The sequence below is a fragment of the Anneissia japonica genome, unplaced genomic scaffold, assembly GCF_011630105.1.
Source record: "Anneissia japonica isolate Jap-2015-1 unplaced genomic scaffold, ASM1163010v1 scaffold287945_len1679841_cov205, whole genome shotgun sequence".
Lineage (NCBI taxonomy): Eukaryota > Metazoa > Echinodermata > Crinoidea > Comatulida > Comatulidae > Anneissia > Anneissia japonica.
The window spans coordinates 1,199,933-1,217,980 of record NW_022753015.1 but is presented as its reverse complement, the minus strand read 5'-3'; the positions used below and the strand labels follow the sequence as shown (position 1 = coordinate 1,217,980).

The window sequence follows — 18,048 nt, the reverse complement described above, 5'->3', positions numbered from 1 at the left end:
AGGTGTTTATATTGTACAGTATTGTTATTCCTGATATGTATAGTTTATGTTATCAACTTTAAAAAAAATTCATAATGTAAGTTATGGTGAGTATTATAATAATATTACCACAAAAATAGCTCATCATGACAAAACAGAAATAAGAGAATTTCTTACCTTATCTTTAAAAATATGCTGGTTGTCGTAAATAAAATCCCTGTAGCTTTCTGTGCGAACTTTGTCTTGCAACATTTCTTGATGAATTCCAAAGTGTGCATAAGAATCAAAATATGATTGGTCTTCTTCTGAATCTATTGCAACATCTTTGCACTCCAAAAGGTTCTTTGTAGTTGACCTGAAAAATTAAAATCAAATCATGTTTTATCAATTTTATGAAAGTATCTAGTGATTTTATATTGTATTTATGCACCCTATGTTATTGGCATTCACACTAGTTGGTGAAATAAACAAAAATATCTAAATTACGAGCTCTTGCTTTAAAAATATGTAATATTAGAAATTTCTTGAATAAATTGATAAATAATATTTTTTTTTTCTTGATGCACATGCAGTATGATGAATCAGGGTTTAAGCTGGCCAAAAAAATATTTAGTAATTTGGCTAATTTGGTATGAAAATAATTAGCCAAATAGATATTTGATTAACCAAAACAAAAGGATATATGCAATGTTAACTTCAATTCCATTATAAACTTTTGGCCAATTCTGAATGATAATATTTAGCAAAATTCTGCATTTTTTATTAGGATTTGGCTATTGGGCTAATGACAGCTTAAACACTATGAATAATTTATTCTTGTATTCAATTCAGCAAAAATAAAATTTATTAGACATACCTCACTAAATCAAGATCTTTCATTGCATGAACCAATGCATCCTCAGCTTTTGCTGCCCGATGTTCTGCCTCCTTCAACCGTTGCAGCAGGCTGTTTTCATCCATATGACGATCGGTATTATCTTGGTTAACATTATTTACATTAATGTTTGTTTTGGTCTCTTTCGTCATTGATTCAATGTCTGCAATGCAATGTGAAAAAAAAATTACATCAGTATATTCTTATCTCATAGTAGAAGTGATTATCACTAATAAACATAGTTTATAAGCGATATACAGTAGATCTTTTAGTTTAAAGCCAGGCACTGGAGGAAAAAAAAAATTGATATATTGTACAACTATTTTTTAAGACACTTAAAAAACATAGTTTTGAAACAGGAAAACCTATTCCACTTTTTAGGTGGAGTTACAGCACAGAGTGAATATAACTTCTACCAGCCAAAACTTCCACCATATTAAGAATCGCTACATAAATTGGCTTACCAAATATAAGCATGAGATCATTGTTGAGTACAGGTTTCATAAAATCATCTGCTGCCCAGGGGAGCTGACCAATCGGGTAATTCTCCAAGAATTGAACTGGCTCTGGCTTCTATAAAAACAAAAATTGTTCTGCATGTAACTCAGTTAGGAAATACACTGATAATATTAATATTACTGCAATAACATTTGATAATAAATAATTACCTTTGCTCTAATAAAATTGATCATCTTTATATATGAAATACAATCAAGATCTGTCAAGAAAAAACAAATAAATCAGTAATCGTTCTTTTACTTTAATTGTATATTCATTATCTCGGAATACATATTCATTACCATAAATATCATTATTATTAAATATGTATATTTTTATGCATAAATTACCATATTTTCTTTGTACTGTAGTGATATCAAAGCAGTGTACTACATTACAATGCTGCAGAACCTGATCAGCTGATGGAAATATTCTAGGGCAAAACAAACATGGACAATCCGAGTTCATCGGCTCATCTTCAAAGTCATCCCAAGTATCATCATCAATTTCTGCATCATCTAAATCTGGAATATCATTATCATCATCCATTTCTGTCATTACTCTCTGAAATGAAAATGGCCTTTTTAGATTAAAGTAAAAGTATGATAAAAAAAAAAAAAAAATGTATTCACAGGACATGACTCAGAACTCGCAGTCCTTTTCGGAGAAGACTTGGTTATACCAACCAAACCCTAGGGGAGGATCAGCTCAAACCAGTACACCAGCCTTACCTCTTCACCACCACTGATGTGTATACTTTAATTTCCAAGACGACTTTTCCCACCGAACCATGAGCAAGTATAGTTTGAACCAGAGTGTCAATTCTATTTTTAAGGATATGTCTACAGGTACGGTACCATACGCTATCTTGGTAAAATTATAAAGGTTAATTAAGTGCTGGGGCTGGGCTAGTAGTAGTGTACTACTACTACTACAGGCCTAGGCCAGAGTACTAGACTAGGCTAGGGCTAGAGGCCTAGGCCTACCTTCTCTAGGCCTAGCTAGCTAGTAGTAGCAGTAGTAGCTAGGTGAGGCTACGGTAGGCCCCTATTCCTAGGCCTAAGCCTTGCCTAGGCATGGTAATAAAGTATCTGATAGTGAAATTGATTATATTATACTCTCTTTCGAATACACTTTCGAGATTCACTGAATTTAATCAGAAACACTTACAGAATATTAATGAAAAGAGGACTAATATTTTGGGACCAATATTTTGATAAACAAGGAAAGTCAACATGTGCTGTTGCAAAACAACAGATGACGCCCTCTATAAATACAATTATCATCTAAAGCGCATGCGTATGAAGAAGTCAATGGCGGATAGTGTCACGTGATCCAAGGTCTCTTTCCTATGTGAATTTCACATCGCGACGCAACCATGCCAGTAAGTAGGGATAAATTTTACAAATTTTGATAGTTTGAAATGGAATTGATAAATTATTTCAAAGCTATCATATTCTCTACTTGTTGTTCTCTCAATATGTGTATTTGTGGCTGAACTTCCTATATATTAATTGAGTTATAATGAATAAATACAGGGAATGACCAGCATGGTACACTCAGTAAAAACGTGTTTTGAGAGGATGTCGTTTTTGTAGGCCCAGGCTCAAGGTAGGCTAGGTTACCCATTGTAATTATGGGCCTAGCGAGCATGCATGTTACCGTGAAATGCGTTTGGAAATTACATTGAAACCCATAAAAAATTATTACTACTAATATATGTAATGTTTATTATTTATGACAAATCACAATTTAATAAATTGTAAGAATTAGGTGTGTTTTGGTTTGTGATGAGTCTGAACAGTTGAGGGCAGCATAATGTTTTTATTAAATAATTGATTGTAAATTTCAATTGCGCAAGTAGTGGAAATTCCATACAGTAGTTTTATATAAACCAAATATTTTCGTCAATGCATATTTTCAACTTGCTACGTCTATACCAAAACAGTATTCTGTAATAAAATATGTAGGCCTAGGCCTGGTTTAAATCTGTCAGTTGAGGGCAGCATAATGTTTTTATTCAATAATTGATTGTAAATTTCAATTGCACAAGCAATGGAAATTCCATACTGTAGTTTTATATAAACCAAATATTTTCGTCAATGCATACTTTTAACTTGCTGTCTCCATACCAAAACAGTATTCTGTAATATGTAGGCCTGGTTTAAATCTAAAGATATGGTAAGACCTGAACTGAAACGTTACCATTAGAAGAAGGGTTTCATCATTCATATAGTACTACTATAGTTATAAAAAAAAAATTAGTATATTTTTCACTCTTGAACATCTTTTTGGATTTGTTCAGCTTTTCGAAGTAGACCTACAGACAAAAGTATAATTCAAGTATAATATTTTAATGCAAGCTTTTCATTATTTTCAAGCTCGCCAAAGATTTGTTGAACCCAAGCCTAGAGAGTGAGAAGAGAAGGCACAAGAAGAAGAGACTAGTGCAGAGCCCTAACTCTTACTTCATGGACGTAAAGTGCCCAGGTATGTAAACAATGCAAAACTAAGAAATTAATCTAAATAGTAAAATATATTAATTTGATTTTAACAACATCTATGTTTGTGATTATTATCATTCATCCAGCTATTTTTCAATATATTATTAAACAATCTTCTTTACTGAACTTGCGTATTGTTAGTCTATTTAGGTCATTCCTAAATTATTATTATTTTATTGTGCGGTAATTCCGTAAACCTCACCAGGCAGCATTTACTGGTGTGTACTTAGGTGACGGTGGATGTTGGGGTACACAAAAATTTAAGGATGGTTGAACGCCTACTTTTCCAAATTAAGTAAATAAATAAGTAAATCAGGTGTAATAATAAAATAAATGATTATACAAAGAAAAAAAAGTGATTAAATTCCATTGCATGTTCCTCTTTTTTTCATAGTGACTGGTTTGCATGCCAGTTATGTTTTACCTGTTGGGCAATGTGGCCGTGTATTCAATTTTTGAATAAAGTGTGCCTAAATACAATATTTAGGTCATTGATATACTGTATTTTTATTCTTCAAAAAATTTGAATGCTTTTGTGAATTACGGATGATCGGGCCAAAAGACAAAATCATTTCAGCTTGTGGTTGTCGTTTATACATGATGATGTTTGATATACCAAAATAATTAAATAAAATAGTCAATGGCGGATAGTGTCACGTGATCCAAGGTCTCTTTCCTATGTGAATTTCACATCGCGACGCAACCATGCCAGTAAGTAGGGATAAATTTTACAAATTTTGATAGTTTGAAATGGAATTGATAAATTATTTCAAAGCTATCATATTCTCTACTTGTTGTTCTCTCAATATGTGTATTTGTGGCTGAACCTGTCTCTTATACACATCTAGATGTGTATAAGAGACAGATATATATATATATATATTATATATATATGAAATGCTGTAACAGCATGTTTATTGTGTATCTTATCTTTTTTGTGTGTGGTATTTTTCTTCTTCTAGGCTGCTCTTTCCGAAGGAAAGCCCATTAAGTTTGTTGTCGAAGATCGGGGAGAAGGAGTACAGCATTTCTTGTGTTGATCTGATGTCATCATCGACGACCTAGGAGCCTGTCAATCAATTTACAACAGCCATGGTGAAATGCAACAGCAACTACCAGCAACAGCAACAACAATATTAATTATTTTAAAGAAAACAGTAAACATTATTGTGCACTGTTTAATAGTAGTAAAAGAAAAACATTTAAAAAGGCTCATGTATTTGTTACATTGCACATTCATGTAAAATACCTGTATACACATTAGCAAAGAATAAATGCTGTGAGCCTTTTCCTTGAAATCGAGAGTCTAGTATTCATTTTGTGTATCCGTATAAAGCTACATTTACACTAGACACGATTACAACACAACACCACGATACAGATGCGCGCAGTGCTGAAGAATACAAACTATGCGATGATATTGTCGTGTCGTAATCGTGTCTAGTGTAAATGTGGCTTAAGTGTGCAAGGTCAAAACTAAAACTTTGAAGTTGCTTAAGCATGACTGACCAAAAGTCTCCAAAATCTAGGCTTGGCTGTTTGTTTTTGCTAAATGTTTGTTCATACGCTTGTATAATGCCAGTTTTCAAGCTTTCAAATCATTACAGTAGTTAATTTAACTTATGCATAGATTTTAGCCTCAAGGTTGCAAACAACCAAAGCGATGGGATGGGTGCTGATAAAATCCTAAAATTAAGCCATAGACAATAAAATATCCCAACCCAGGAGCGTAGGGTTGTTTTGGCCTGGAGACGGGGTGGGGTGGGGGGTGTGTGTGTTTGAAAATCGAGAATGTGGAACCAATTCCAGTGAACCCTTAATGGTCATTCTAAGTACAGTAGCTTAGCCCTCATAGTGGAATTAACTTGCCGCCATGGATGACTACTTTATTTTAGGCCTAGTGTGTCGTTAACCATCATTGTCGTGTTCCTTATGCATATACACCTCTTCCACTTGTGAAACCTATTCCATATTTTTTACAATTCTCAATTTTTACTACACTTTCACTTGTTGGATGCTTATAATTTTAAATCTTCCATATGCAACCTCATTGTGAAATTGTGAAAAAACACCAAGTATAACTTCATGAAACTCGGAAGACTTATTCATTCTTTCGGATAATTAGCCATTACAGTACCTTTTTTTTTTCTGAAGGATTTAAGATGCACATGGGCCATTGTACATAATGGTACCATGTGAAAGACTTCGCTCTTCAATTGACATTTTAGCTCACCAGTTGAAACACAAGATCAACAATGAAAGGGAACACTCAGTTGCACCACCAGTTTAGCAGAGTGAGTTTAGTTGCTCTCCTTTCGCTTGCAATGCTCTGTATGCTTTCAATGCAACACTTTCATTTGCATCACTTAAAATTGCTTTGCAATACTTTTGCAGTATTTGTAAACATCACATTTCAATATCTTGCACATCTTCAATAGAATTTTTGAAATTATTTTCACTATTACTGTACACTATATGAAAAATTACTACGGACATTTAAACAACTGGGGTACAGTATCAATGGCCCTGGATTATTGGTGTAAAAATTGAGAAATTGCTGAAATAAATCAACAGAACAATATTTAATGTGTGTGATGATTAAATTCCAACAAAAAGTTTATATTGTATTTTGATATTTTTCTATCATAAAAACAATCTAAAGTACAAATATATGGCTCATTCACACGTCGTGGCACTAAACACTCAACTACAATTCTTAATTTCATGTATTTTATTTCTAGTTAAAAACGTGGGTTTTGCCCCTTTGAGCTGTAATTTCGGTATAAGTTATCTATGCAAGTGACCGAACGACTTTCGCCACACATGAAGCTATTACAGTGATGGACATCAAAATCTCTGCTAGAGAAAACGATGCTATTAAGATTCGGTTCATCCGCTTAAAACGAGCCTCTACTTCCTCTACAGTTTCTTCTTTCTGAAAAGATAAAGAAGTTTATGTTTGAATATCTATTTAGATGTGAATAGCGTCAGCAAAATATCACAGGAGTGGTGTTCGGTCCTATACCCGCGTTTTATCCCGGCTTTATCCCTGGTTTTATCGTACTGAATATTCGGGTACGTTCCCCAATTGGGGATCGGATTAGCGTAAGCTCGGTGGTCTAGTTGTTATGACACCATGCTAGTTATCTAGAGGTTGTGAGTTGGATTCGCACCCGAATCACTTGCGATTTTTGTTTTGGCAAGTATTTTGGAACGGACTGAATATTAATTACGATACACGCCAGGTAGAGCGAAAGATTCCTATAAAATAGGAACGTACAGAAAAAGCTACGTTCCTTTTCGTGATAGTAACTCAGTTATGGATAGGCCTATACACCTCCACTTGTTATAAAATAAAGATTTTTGTTTTTTTGTTTTTCTTGGGAAAAAAAAACAACGTGTCGTCCCCATGGGATATGAACCACAAACCTTCCGATTACCGTTCTGAAACTAAACTATGAGGTCAAGTAGAGGCCATTAGATTTTCTCAGGACATGTTTTTTCAAGGTATTGTTCAAAACTCAATGAATATTATAAAAGCACATTATAGTAACTTTGGAATTGAGATATACACCTCTCCTGGTGATGATAATAAAGAATATAATTTTTGAGAAAGACGTATTTTCCGCCAATCGGGATATGCAAAAATTCTTTCTTTTTCCTTTTGATTGTGATGTCTTTCAAATTTATTTCCATCATATCGAATAATAAATTAAAATCCAATTATGATTAATGTATAATATCATTTGAGTTGATGAACATTGTAACTTGCTAAGACGTCACCTTTTCATTCTTCGGTTTGTATCCTTCGTACATCATCGGGGGTTGCTGCTGGTAGGGCTGGCCATATTGCTGTTGGTAGGGCTGGCCATTTCCAATCTGTCGCAACTCTCCCTTGTTACCCATAGCAGTTACTACAATAAGCAGAGGCAACGCATGTTAAAGAAATTTTAATTTAAACCTGTAATACTAATCATAGAAGCCCAATGGGCTTAATCTCGTGAAGAAGCCCATCTCCAACTGAATCCCCCTCTTTAGTTTGTAAAAGTAGCCTTGAAAAGATTGATTGATTTTCAAGATAGCATTGCCTTCTTTTAGAGATAGTAGAGTGTGTACACTGTACATGAATTTCAAACAAACAAAATAAATTTAAAAACACGCTTACAGATTATACAGTAGTTTAGGTGATTTAATGCCGGTTAATACACTCCATGATACAGACTGATTTAGTGGACCTATTTATTGTATTATAGTAGGAAATCCCAAAATTTACAGCATTAATTTTGAAAAGAAGCCCCCTATTTACTTTGCAAATGTAGCCTCGAAAAGAAGCCCATCTCAAAAACAAAACAAAAAAAAAAAAAAACCATAAAAATTTTTTTTTTAAAGAAGCTCGGGGCTTCTATTCGAGGTTGTACTGTATAGGCCTAACATCTGATACAAATTTTGATTTTTTTTTTTTTTAATAATGCGTGAGATATTTAGCTAAATACAAAAGAGAACTTAGAAGAATAGTTAAATATTTCATTGGCGTTTTTACGGTAGTCTTAAAAATTATTCTTTTTCCTATATTTTTACCATGTTGTACAAAATGGCTAATTTAGCTCAGCTTAACCAAAACATGACTAAATATTGAATTTTTGATAAGGAAACTAACAATAATAATCCAGTTTAAAGATAAACCAAGCGTGAGGAAAAAAATTCTGAAAAAGATAATATTCTGAGTTTCTTATTTTTTTGTATTAGATAAGCTTTCAATAAAAAATTAGAATGGAGGAAGAAAATCTCATCAGTCAACGGGAAAATAAATAATGTCTTTTTATATAAACTTAGAATTAGCTTGCTTTTTAGCAGCTTTACTGATTAGATATCCTTTTGTCATTACCTCTATATTAATATTTACCTGAATCTGGACTACTCAGAAAATATACTGTAATAATTAATGAAACCGTTGCAATACGAAATTTGATCATATTTATAGAATTAAAAGAAGCAAGTTCTTAAAAATCGAAGAGATAGTTACGTTACAGCAACAGTGCCAGTTCACGTTGGTTTTAATATTAGTTGGTTGTACAGAACAGCAGTTTTGTTGGGGTGTTTTTTCGGTGCCAAGGGAACATCTAACACGCGCGGGCGCAATTTATACTGCGCGCTTGCCAACGAAATTGCCATAAGGAAAACTGAGACAGCGTCCCCAACTTCTTGTCTTCCAAAGATCACCGGTGTGTTATAAATAAACTGACGCCATCAGTGAATGTGTGTGTGTGATTATAAATTACCACTTGATAGTAAATTCAGTTCTCCTTTTGGTTTTCCTGTGTCTTTTAATGATTTTATGGCCCAATTTTTTTTTGGGGGGGGGGGTGGATTTGTTTTAATGTTTTAATGTATTGTGTAATATACAATAGATTAAAACATTAAAACAACACCCCCCTCCCCCTCAAAAAAGTAATAACAATTACAATATTATTGTATATATTGAGAGAAATAAATGAAATGAAAATGCAACTTATATAGTGTTCCCATGTCTGTAAATTTTATCGTATGTGATTACCTGATAACATTACTGCCTACAGAAATATAGAGTTACACTGCTTTTAGAACATCAAGACTAGTGCTAGATGGATTGATTTCAGGGACGCATCAAACTTAATAATTATACAACACAATACTTGTATAAATGTTGCTTTATTTTATTCCTCTGTTGGCTTGACTTTTAATTATGCAATCGTTTGATAATTTAAAGAAATTTCATTCCCTGTTGCGCGGCTTGCTCAGTTTTGAAGAGACAGAATTTTACAAAACCAGCGGTGAAAATAAAAGAAAGAATAAAGACGAAGACAAAAATGAAGAATCGTTTGACGAATTGTCGGCGGAGAGGTCCTCTAACTTCATGCAAAGTTTTCTTACGTTCAAACTGTAAATAATCGATACGAAATATCATTGTTAATTTACAAAAAAATAGATAATGACAAACATTATAATACTTTAGTTCAGGCCAGCAATACTTGAATCTTCATCATTATGACTGATGTAGATAATAATAATAATAATAATAATAATGATGATGGTGCTAATAATAATAATAATAATGATGATGATGATGGTGATAATAATAATAATAATAATAATAATAATAATAATAATATTAATATTAATAGTAACAAAGATGATAATACTTAATAATATTAATAATAATAACAAAATAGTATTGATGACATCAGTAACAACAATAATAATGATAATGATGTTTATAATGATAATACTGAATGGTTCACATGTGAAGCTCTTCCAAACATAATCGATCAATTTAAGCTCAACGATAAAACTATAGTTTATTCTCACATGACTACTAAAATATAATGCTTTTATTTACAAACAAAAATGCTAACATCTTGATCATCTTTACCACTATAAGCAATACAATAATGCTGTTATTAAATTATAATCATGGATATAGGACCAACAAAATAAATATAGTCTATGGATAGAAGGAGCCAACATAAAACATGGGAATAATCTATGATATTATATCAAGTTAATACACCTCATTATCTCTGCTACTATAAATAGTAATATTATCTAGATTTTAAAAATATTAAATGCACATTTTCATTATATTCAGGACTGGAAATTTGATTAAATTTGCTTGTCGGCTCTGCTGTAAATAGCCTAGGTCTAGGTCTATGTAGCATAGAATATTTATAGAAGTTTTTTTAAATATGCATTCAATAACTAACCTGAAGTCGATACGAAAATGATAACCAGAAAGATGATGACATTTTTGATACACGAATTCATGTTTCTTAGTGTTCACAGTTAGGAACTTTTATTATCTAGGCCTAAGTGCATTTGTGATTATTATGAAACGATGGAGTTTACTATGGAAACTTAGCTGCAGGTATGGCGACGCGCTTGCGCACACGCGCGTGCGTAAATACAGTGGCGTAACGCTGGGGCTGGGAGCCCTGTGTATTTCTGAAAATGGGGGCCCTTTTTGGGTCCCGGTCACCATTTCCATCGTGGGATTTTAGATGTGCATTGTTATTCTAAATTTTTTTAACGACGAATAAATGATATAATATGGATCCAGGACATTGACGGACTTTCAGAGTTGGAGAATGTATACCACCTCAGACCCACCATAATTGGGGCGGAGGTAAGAAAATTTATGAATATGGCACCTTTAGATGGCCGGAAATGGCACTTCACAGACATAAAATTGTGAATATAATTTTCTTTTTATCTGCATTTTAATTTAAAAAAATATTTTGACAAATTTAGTGGGGTCCCGGGCCGGCGGCTCCAGGCCGGCAGCTCCCCACCCCTCCCCACACTCTTTAATAATAGAGCCCTCTCTTTAATCGTTATAATACGATATATGAACTACAGTCGATTTCAGAGATACATTAAGGTGTTATTTATCAACAAAGTCCTTTTTGGTAAGGGTGTTAGATCGAGGAATCTATGAATAGGGCCCCTTCAGGGCCCCTAGAATTCGGGGTCCCTGCAGACCGCCGCATGAGAGCGCATAGGCGTTACGCCACTGCGCAAATATTTCAAGTGTGCCTGCACATATCAATTAAGCTTTGTCTGCACTATCAAATGTTATGTGACAAAAAAAAAAATCTGATGTTCCCATTATTTGGGTACGATGACATCATCACATATTATCAAATTGTATAAAAGAAAGTTGAACGTGTTCAACTCTATGTTCCATCACATTTTATGGGACGCTTTTTTTTAAATGAAATTTGATAATGTAGACAAAGCTCAACAGTTCAGCGGTAGAACTGGTTGTCTGAATAATAGCTTCTTAATCTTATTCCGTAAAGTTGCCGCCTTTATAACGTTTATAAATATTCTGTTTTTTACTAGGTTATGCGTTTCTGTGATAGCGTCTAAAATACGGCATTAAATTTTCAGATTCATATATATAGCATATTCAGGAAGGAAATACTGTTCTTCATTTCTTATAACATCCATTTAGAATTAACACATTCATCAATCACTGAACGTGAGGCCTTGAATTAATATCTCAGATTTGGATAACTTCGCACCTCTTCTAAGAGTACATCTTTCACAAAATCTTTGATACGCTTTTGCATCCATAAAAACGAACGCAGTCTTGAGTCCATCTAGCTTAGTATGCATTCAACAAACATAATTAATGTGCTGTGGTGCCAAAATATTAGCGATAAAAAAAAAAGTTTTTCATCGTTGCTGACGTCGAAACGGAATACAGTAGTATTAATGCTCATAACTACGAGACGGTCATTGATGACTATGGTATCCTTCATCTTTGGCTTGAGAAGAATAAGCTGGATCTTAAAGAGAAACATCTTGTAACCTCTATGGGAAATACCGTTAAAAACATAAGCAACAAGCTATATAATGCATTGAATGAATATTAATAGAAAAAAAATGAATCATCTGAAAACATTTGTTAGATATAACTCATTATTAGCTACTAAAATTAAATTTTTTTAGGCGTTAATATTAGCAATCAGCACATTATTTTTATCTTTGGTTTCTGCTTGAATATATATAAAGGGCATAAAATCTATTTTTGGCGGTCCATGTTCAATGTAAACGCTTCGTCGTCGTCGCTGTTGCTACTGAATTCTAATGATGAGAATTCAAAGCTGATCGATTCGGGAACAGATGATTTCTCTGAATCCATAGCAGAGCCATCGTCTGGCCAAACTTCTGTGGCTTTATTTTCGATTAACCAGCCAAATATCGAGTTGCACAGCGTTCTGCCTTTATCACACGAACACAGCAAGCTACCTCTAAAGAACCGCTCATTCATCTGTGAACAAAGGAAAATTTTTCTACTTTTTAGTTGTTTTTCAATACACTTTATAAATTATTAAATTATTAAGTAGATGAAAAGTTGAAATTATGAAATTTGTAATGTCAAACAGAAGAAAAATAATAAAAATTATCGATGAAATGAAATAATTATTTAGCCCTTGAATGGTAGGCCTATCAAAATGTACGCTTGACAAGTAATACATAATAAAGGCCTGGGTGGTAGCAAAAGGCGGGGTGCAACAGACCGGGCGGCAATGAGACACCAGGTGGCAACGGCCCAGGTGGTAACTGGGCGAGACACCTAATTTTATATCTTTATACCATAACATGTAGGCCTAATATTTGAGTTCGAACGTAACAAAGAACATGTAATGTTTATTTACATAAAATATTGGACCTGCAATGTTTACAATGTAATGTTTAACATGTGCAATGTTTGATATAACGTTAAATAAGCCTATAATTTCGAAGTTGGGTGTTTACCTTCACAAATTTTAGGTCAATATAATTTGATAGTCTACTACAACTTTCTTGTTTTCCTTGGATTCATGTTATGTTATTCAAATCTATCTCTTTCTAACAATTACAATATCATGTGTGCAGTAAGGACTAATGTTTCAGAGGAAATTCAGAACTAACAATACCCTATTAAATATTTACCAACGTGCATTTTTTATGACTGTATATATGAAATAATAGCCCCTTTTTTTAATATTTAGGGGGCCGGAGCAGCTGCCCTTCCCCCTGCATCCGCCACTGATTTCTGTTCATTTAAGTTTAAATTTGCTTTCGCCGCAGAGGATCCACCCATTGGTCCGCACAGCGTTGCTGGTTTCCAGTAATTTGCCAATTCCATAACCTGTTGGCTAACCGTCAGATTGTGGGAGCACTTCTGGCCTTGAGAATTTCCATTTATTTTTGTCCGTCTTCGGTTGCTCCTCCAACTTCCAACGTTCATTCATTAATTGGTGGTCCTAATATACGGTATCTTATAGCGCATTAAGTCAATGCATGTACGCATCACATTCTGATGTATGTTGTATAGCTGCATGGTTGTAGAGTCAGTGGCGTATGTATATATGGGAAGTGCAGCCAGTGCAAAACACTGGGACTAGGGGCTATTGGAGGCCCGTTCAATTGGCCTATAGATTTAACAACATAACTTCAAACATTCCTACTTAAATTATAAAAGGACCCCTCAATAATATTAGGTTTTAGAGGCCATACAGTAGGCCTACGAAGCACTAAAATACTTTTTGAAAGCACATTCTTTTTGAAAGCTTCCGTAAATTCAACTTTAGCTGCAATAGAATAATTTTAATGGATGTTTATATGTATCTTTTGAATAAAGATACCTTGCAAGTGAAATATCGACACGTGACGTTTTGTTTGCAATTTTAAAGTTGGTTCAATATATTCTGCACGTTTTTGAATCACGTCAGGTCATCATACTTCATGAATGCGTTTTATTTCACTGCAATCAGGCCGATGATTGTTCTATTGTTGTCAATACTATATACTTTAGACTCATGGAATTCCCAATAGGCCCAGCTAAACAATAAAATATATATGACTTGACCTTATTTTGTTCTCAATACTCTTGAATATTTTTTCGAATATTTTATTGATATTTCTGCGAGTAACGATGTCATATTCTGTTTTAAAAAACTCGGAATGTATCAGTGGTAGGAGTTTCGCCTAGCAGACTCCACCAGTTCCAAGGCTCTTCTGTGTCCGATCAGGTGCATTTTAAGGCCCGGCAATTATCTTGCACTGGGGCCCGTCACCACTTCGCTGGTGGTTGTGGCGGTAGTAGTGATGATATGATGGACGTTACTTGGGAATAGTTGGCGGTGGTGATGATGCGAATAAATGAATTATGCTAAAGCCTCCACTTTCATGCGCATGCACATTCCTATCGGAGTTTTTTCGAATCGAAAAAATGCGCAACCAATCAGAGCTCAGGAAGCGAACCGCGTGAATCAAAGTGTCGGTTCGCTTCCTGTGCTCTGATTGGTTGCGCATTTTTTCGCTTCGCAAAAACTGCGATATGAATGTAAATGCGCATGCGCATAAACCGACGCTTTCGATTCGGGCGAATAAATTCGCCTAGTGGAAAATCGCCTTAATGATACTTACGCCGTGAAAGACTCCCCGATGTACGCAGCCGCATTCAAATTTCGTCACACACCTGTCATCAAATGTTAGGTAGGTATCTTCACCGTTTCGCTGCGGGCACTGGCACCCTGGGTGACAAACACTTGCACAATTGCGCTCGCCTAAAAAATTCTCTCCGTAGTAAAGCTCCTCACAAGTTGTTTGTATGCCACAGTTCCGATGGCAAGCTGTTAGCTCCATATCTCCGGCGCAGCTTATTGCGTTGTTTGTTTCATTGTAGTAATCTGTAGACAGATAAATACAGGCCTTATTATTTACATTTTACCTATAATATGTATATGTATAGGCCTGAGAAAAAAGACATTCTTCTCGGGTTATAGCCTATCTATGATAGGCCTATTCATCTATTGTAAGCGATGCCGATTTATAAGAAATTAGTATAAAACAAAGTTAATATTATAATGAATAAACAATAATTAATTGTATTAGCTTAAAAACATGGAGGAATAAGTTTAGAATCTATTCCTCCATGCTTAATCGTAACGTGAACGATGTTTCAACGTTGAAAGCGTTACCATTCTCGACTATAGTATGAGTGAGCGTATAGTCAGTTGTAAGAAAGAAAGTGCCTGGGTATTAGATTTGTGCTTATACAATGTTTCTATGGTCTAATGGTATGATACTCGGCATCATAGCGAGAGGTTGCAGGTTCAAATCCCGCTTGAGAGAAGGAACGTTGAAGGGCTATGTAAATACGATATTTACATTTTATTTTCCTATATAAGCACTGCTATATATTTATTTATGTTTATATATAAATTGGTCATTCTATGTTTTACGTGGAATAGTCATGGTCTAGGAGTTGACCCACTGACGGAAACACAGACATGTACATAAATACAAGGGTTAGTAACAGGCACTGGCGGCGCTAGATTTGATAAAATAGGGGAAACGAATATGTAAGGGGAAATTGACGTGAAGCTGGAGAAACTCCCCATGCCCCAACCCCGTGACACGGACAGCCGACGACACGCCGCACGGCGCATTCAAAATGGAAAAATAAAAGTGTGGTTCGACGTACGCTACTGTCAGCGCTAACCAAAGTTAAAGCTTTAAAATATATATTAAGCTAATGAACTGCATACAAGTTATTAGCTTCTTGAATCTCTGGATGTTTTCTTTAATCTCTTAGATATGAAAAGAAAACAATTAATAGGCCTATTTATATATAATTAAAAGAGATACTTACTTATTGGTATTGCTGTTCCAATACAAACTTGCAACCACACACTAGCCACAAGGAGCAATACATTGGCATATAATCTGCAGGTAGCCGACATTACTGCCTGTTACTCGGAATCTAAGTAACTAGTGTCTTTCTCAGTCGTTAAGATTTCATTATCTAAGGTGTCAAGACAACATGCTTTTAACGCAAGTTAGTAAGATGATTTATGGAACTTAAGTCTCTCCTCAAGTTGGTTAAAGCACAGACCCTATAGTTACGGTACCATCCCATTGGCTGAATGATTATACGATTGGAAAAATAAACCGAGGAAGAGTTTATCCACACATCTGATTGGTGTAGCTATAGTAACCACAATGTGTAAATGTTCTATTTTAGAAAAAGAAGCTCAACTTTGTACATATATTCTGCGTCGTAGGATTATTGTTGTATTATGCCTATTTTCTCATAACTTGCTTAAATGTACGGTAATCATCGACGGTATCACTCGTCCATAACTTCCAAGTCACAATTTACTTCATATTAATTATAAAGCATCTGCTATTTATTTTTTTCTTGGCAAATCACACACTGATGCATGAGATTGAGAAAAAAGAAAGGTTTGTTTGTTTCTTTTTATTTCATGCTCAAACTCATACACCCAAAACCCAAAAAAAAAAAAAAAAAAAAAAAAAAAAAACCAATAAAAATTTCTTCAAAGAAACAAAAAATAGAAAATTAATTAAATAACAAATATTAATAATTGCTAAATAAATATTAATACTAATCGTATTTAGAGTGCATTGCTAAGGCCTCTATTATTTATTAAACCGCTATTTATTTAAAAAAAAAATTATTCCATCCCAAATATGGCATTTTAGTTGATGGAGCCATAGAGCCTACAGTTTCTACAGACCTACAGGTTGGATAATTTTTTAAAGAACAAAGATGTAAAATGTTTTTTTTTACTTCCTTTTCAACTCGTCTCAGCTGATCGCAGTAGTATTTTTTTTTTTTTTTTTAATTATCGGAATACGTTACCACAGTAAATTAAAGCACATCCGAATTGGAAATAACCACGCTGATTGAGTGGCCACAATCACCTAAATATCACGTTTTGCCAAAATATCATGAGCTCACATCTTTTGACAATTAAGTCGGCTAAAACTCTGACGTGTTAAACTTGATTCCCTTGTAAATAACCGCAAGTGAAGGCCGGCCATTTTAGGAACACACATGGGCGTGTCTGGAGTAATTGAAACTGTATTGTCATACAATGCGATAATCTGGTCACTAAATTTCAAACAGTCCTATAAAAACATCAGAGATGCTTGTAGAAAACTCTATTCAAATAAAAATTTCATAGCAGTTAAAAACTTGATATTATAAAATGTTTCTTTAATGTGTTAAGCCAAAACTGGTTGATCTGAGTTCCAAAATAATTGGCAAATACAATACAATTTAGATGTTCAGTGCAGTTTACTCCACACTTAGCAGTATTGCATTTAAAATACCAGTAGAAATACTTTGTTATTGAAATTCCCGACACATTGAAGGTGCCACTAGTTGTGGGTTACAGGTGGAAGGAATTAAAATCGGAAGAGGAGGAAACGCATCAGTAGACATAGGCCCTAATAGGCATTTTCCTATAAACAAAAACAAAGCGTTATGTTACTAGATGACTCTCTTACTTCTCCCATGAAAAGTTACGATGTGTTAATGAACCAACGCTGAAATGCAGTAAAAAACGACCATTACTATTAATTGCTGGCAGAACAAGCAAAGAGAAACAAGCAAGTTTGTCTCCTCCCTAACAATTTTTTTTTATCAAATAAAATTTGAGTCTGGACAGGACTTTATGAGAATAATGAACTGAACTCGAACTCGTGTCTGCTCTGCTGGCATTACAGACGCTTAACCAATCGCTGGGGCTTTGTGATGAATTTTATTTAATTGGAGCAATTCTTTTCAATCTCTTTGTAGGTGTGGGAATAGTTTTTGACGCACACCCGGTAGAACAGTGATTAGTTAGATAC

At 34.3% G+C, this 18,048-nt stretch overlaps 2 protein-coding genes across 2 annotated transcripts in view; both read right to left on the bottom strand.

Moving 5' to 3' along the window:
• The window catches only part of LOC117122636 (protein arginine N-methyltransferase 3-like), a 6,550-nt gene extending 3,903 nt beyond the window's left edge, over positions 1 to 2,647 (bottom strand). The window contains exons 1-6 of the mRNA XM_033268304.1: positions 2,522 to 2,647; positions 1,702 to 1,915; positions 1,522 to 1,571; positions 1,318 to 1,426; positions 836 to 1,016; positions 157 to 334 (exon numbers count right to left, since the gene is read on the bottom strand). Coding sequence (XP_033124195.1) covers positions 157 to 334; positions 836 to 1,016; positions 1,318 to 1,426; positions 1,522 to 1,571; positions 1,702 to 1,909 — 726 coding nt within the window. The 5' untranslated portion in view covers positions 1,910 to 1,915; positions 2,522 to 2,647. The remainder of the gene's footprint in view (positions 1 to 156; positions 335 to 835; positions 1,017 to 1,317; positions 1,427 to 1,521; positions 1,572 to 1,701; positions 1,916 to 2,521) is intronic.
• A 7,531-nt stretch (positions 2,648 to 10,178) lies between these two features.
• LOC117122665 (alpha-tectorin-like) lies at positions 10,179 to 16,522 on the bottom strand. Its single transcript, XM_033268347.1, has 3 exons — positions 16,040 to 16,522; positions 14,812 to 15,074; positions 10,179 to 12,667 (listed from the first exon to the last, which is right to left on the bottom strand). The coding sequence occupies exons 1-3, from the start codon at positions 16,128 to 16,130 to the stop codon at positions 12,419 to 12,421; spliced, it is 603 nt and encodes a 200-aa protein (XP_033124238.1). The 5' UTR covers positions 16,131 to 16,522; the 3' UTR covers positions 10,179 to 12,418.
• Between the last annotated feature and the right edge of the window lie 1,526 nt (positions 16,523 to 18,048).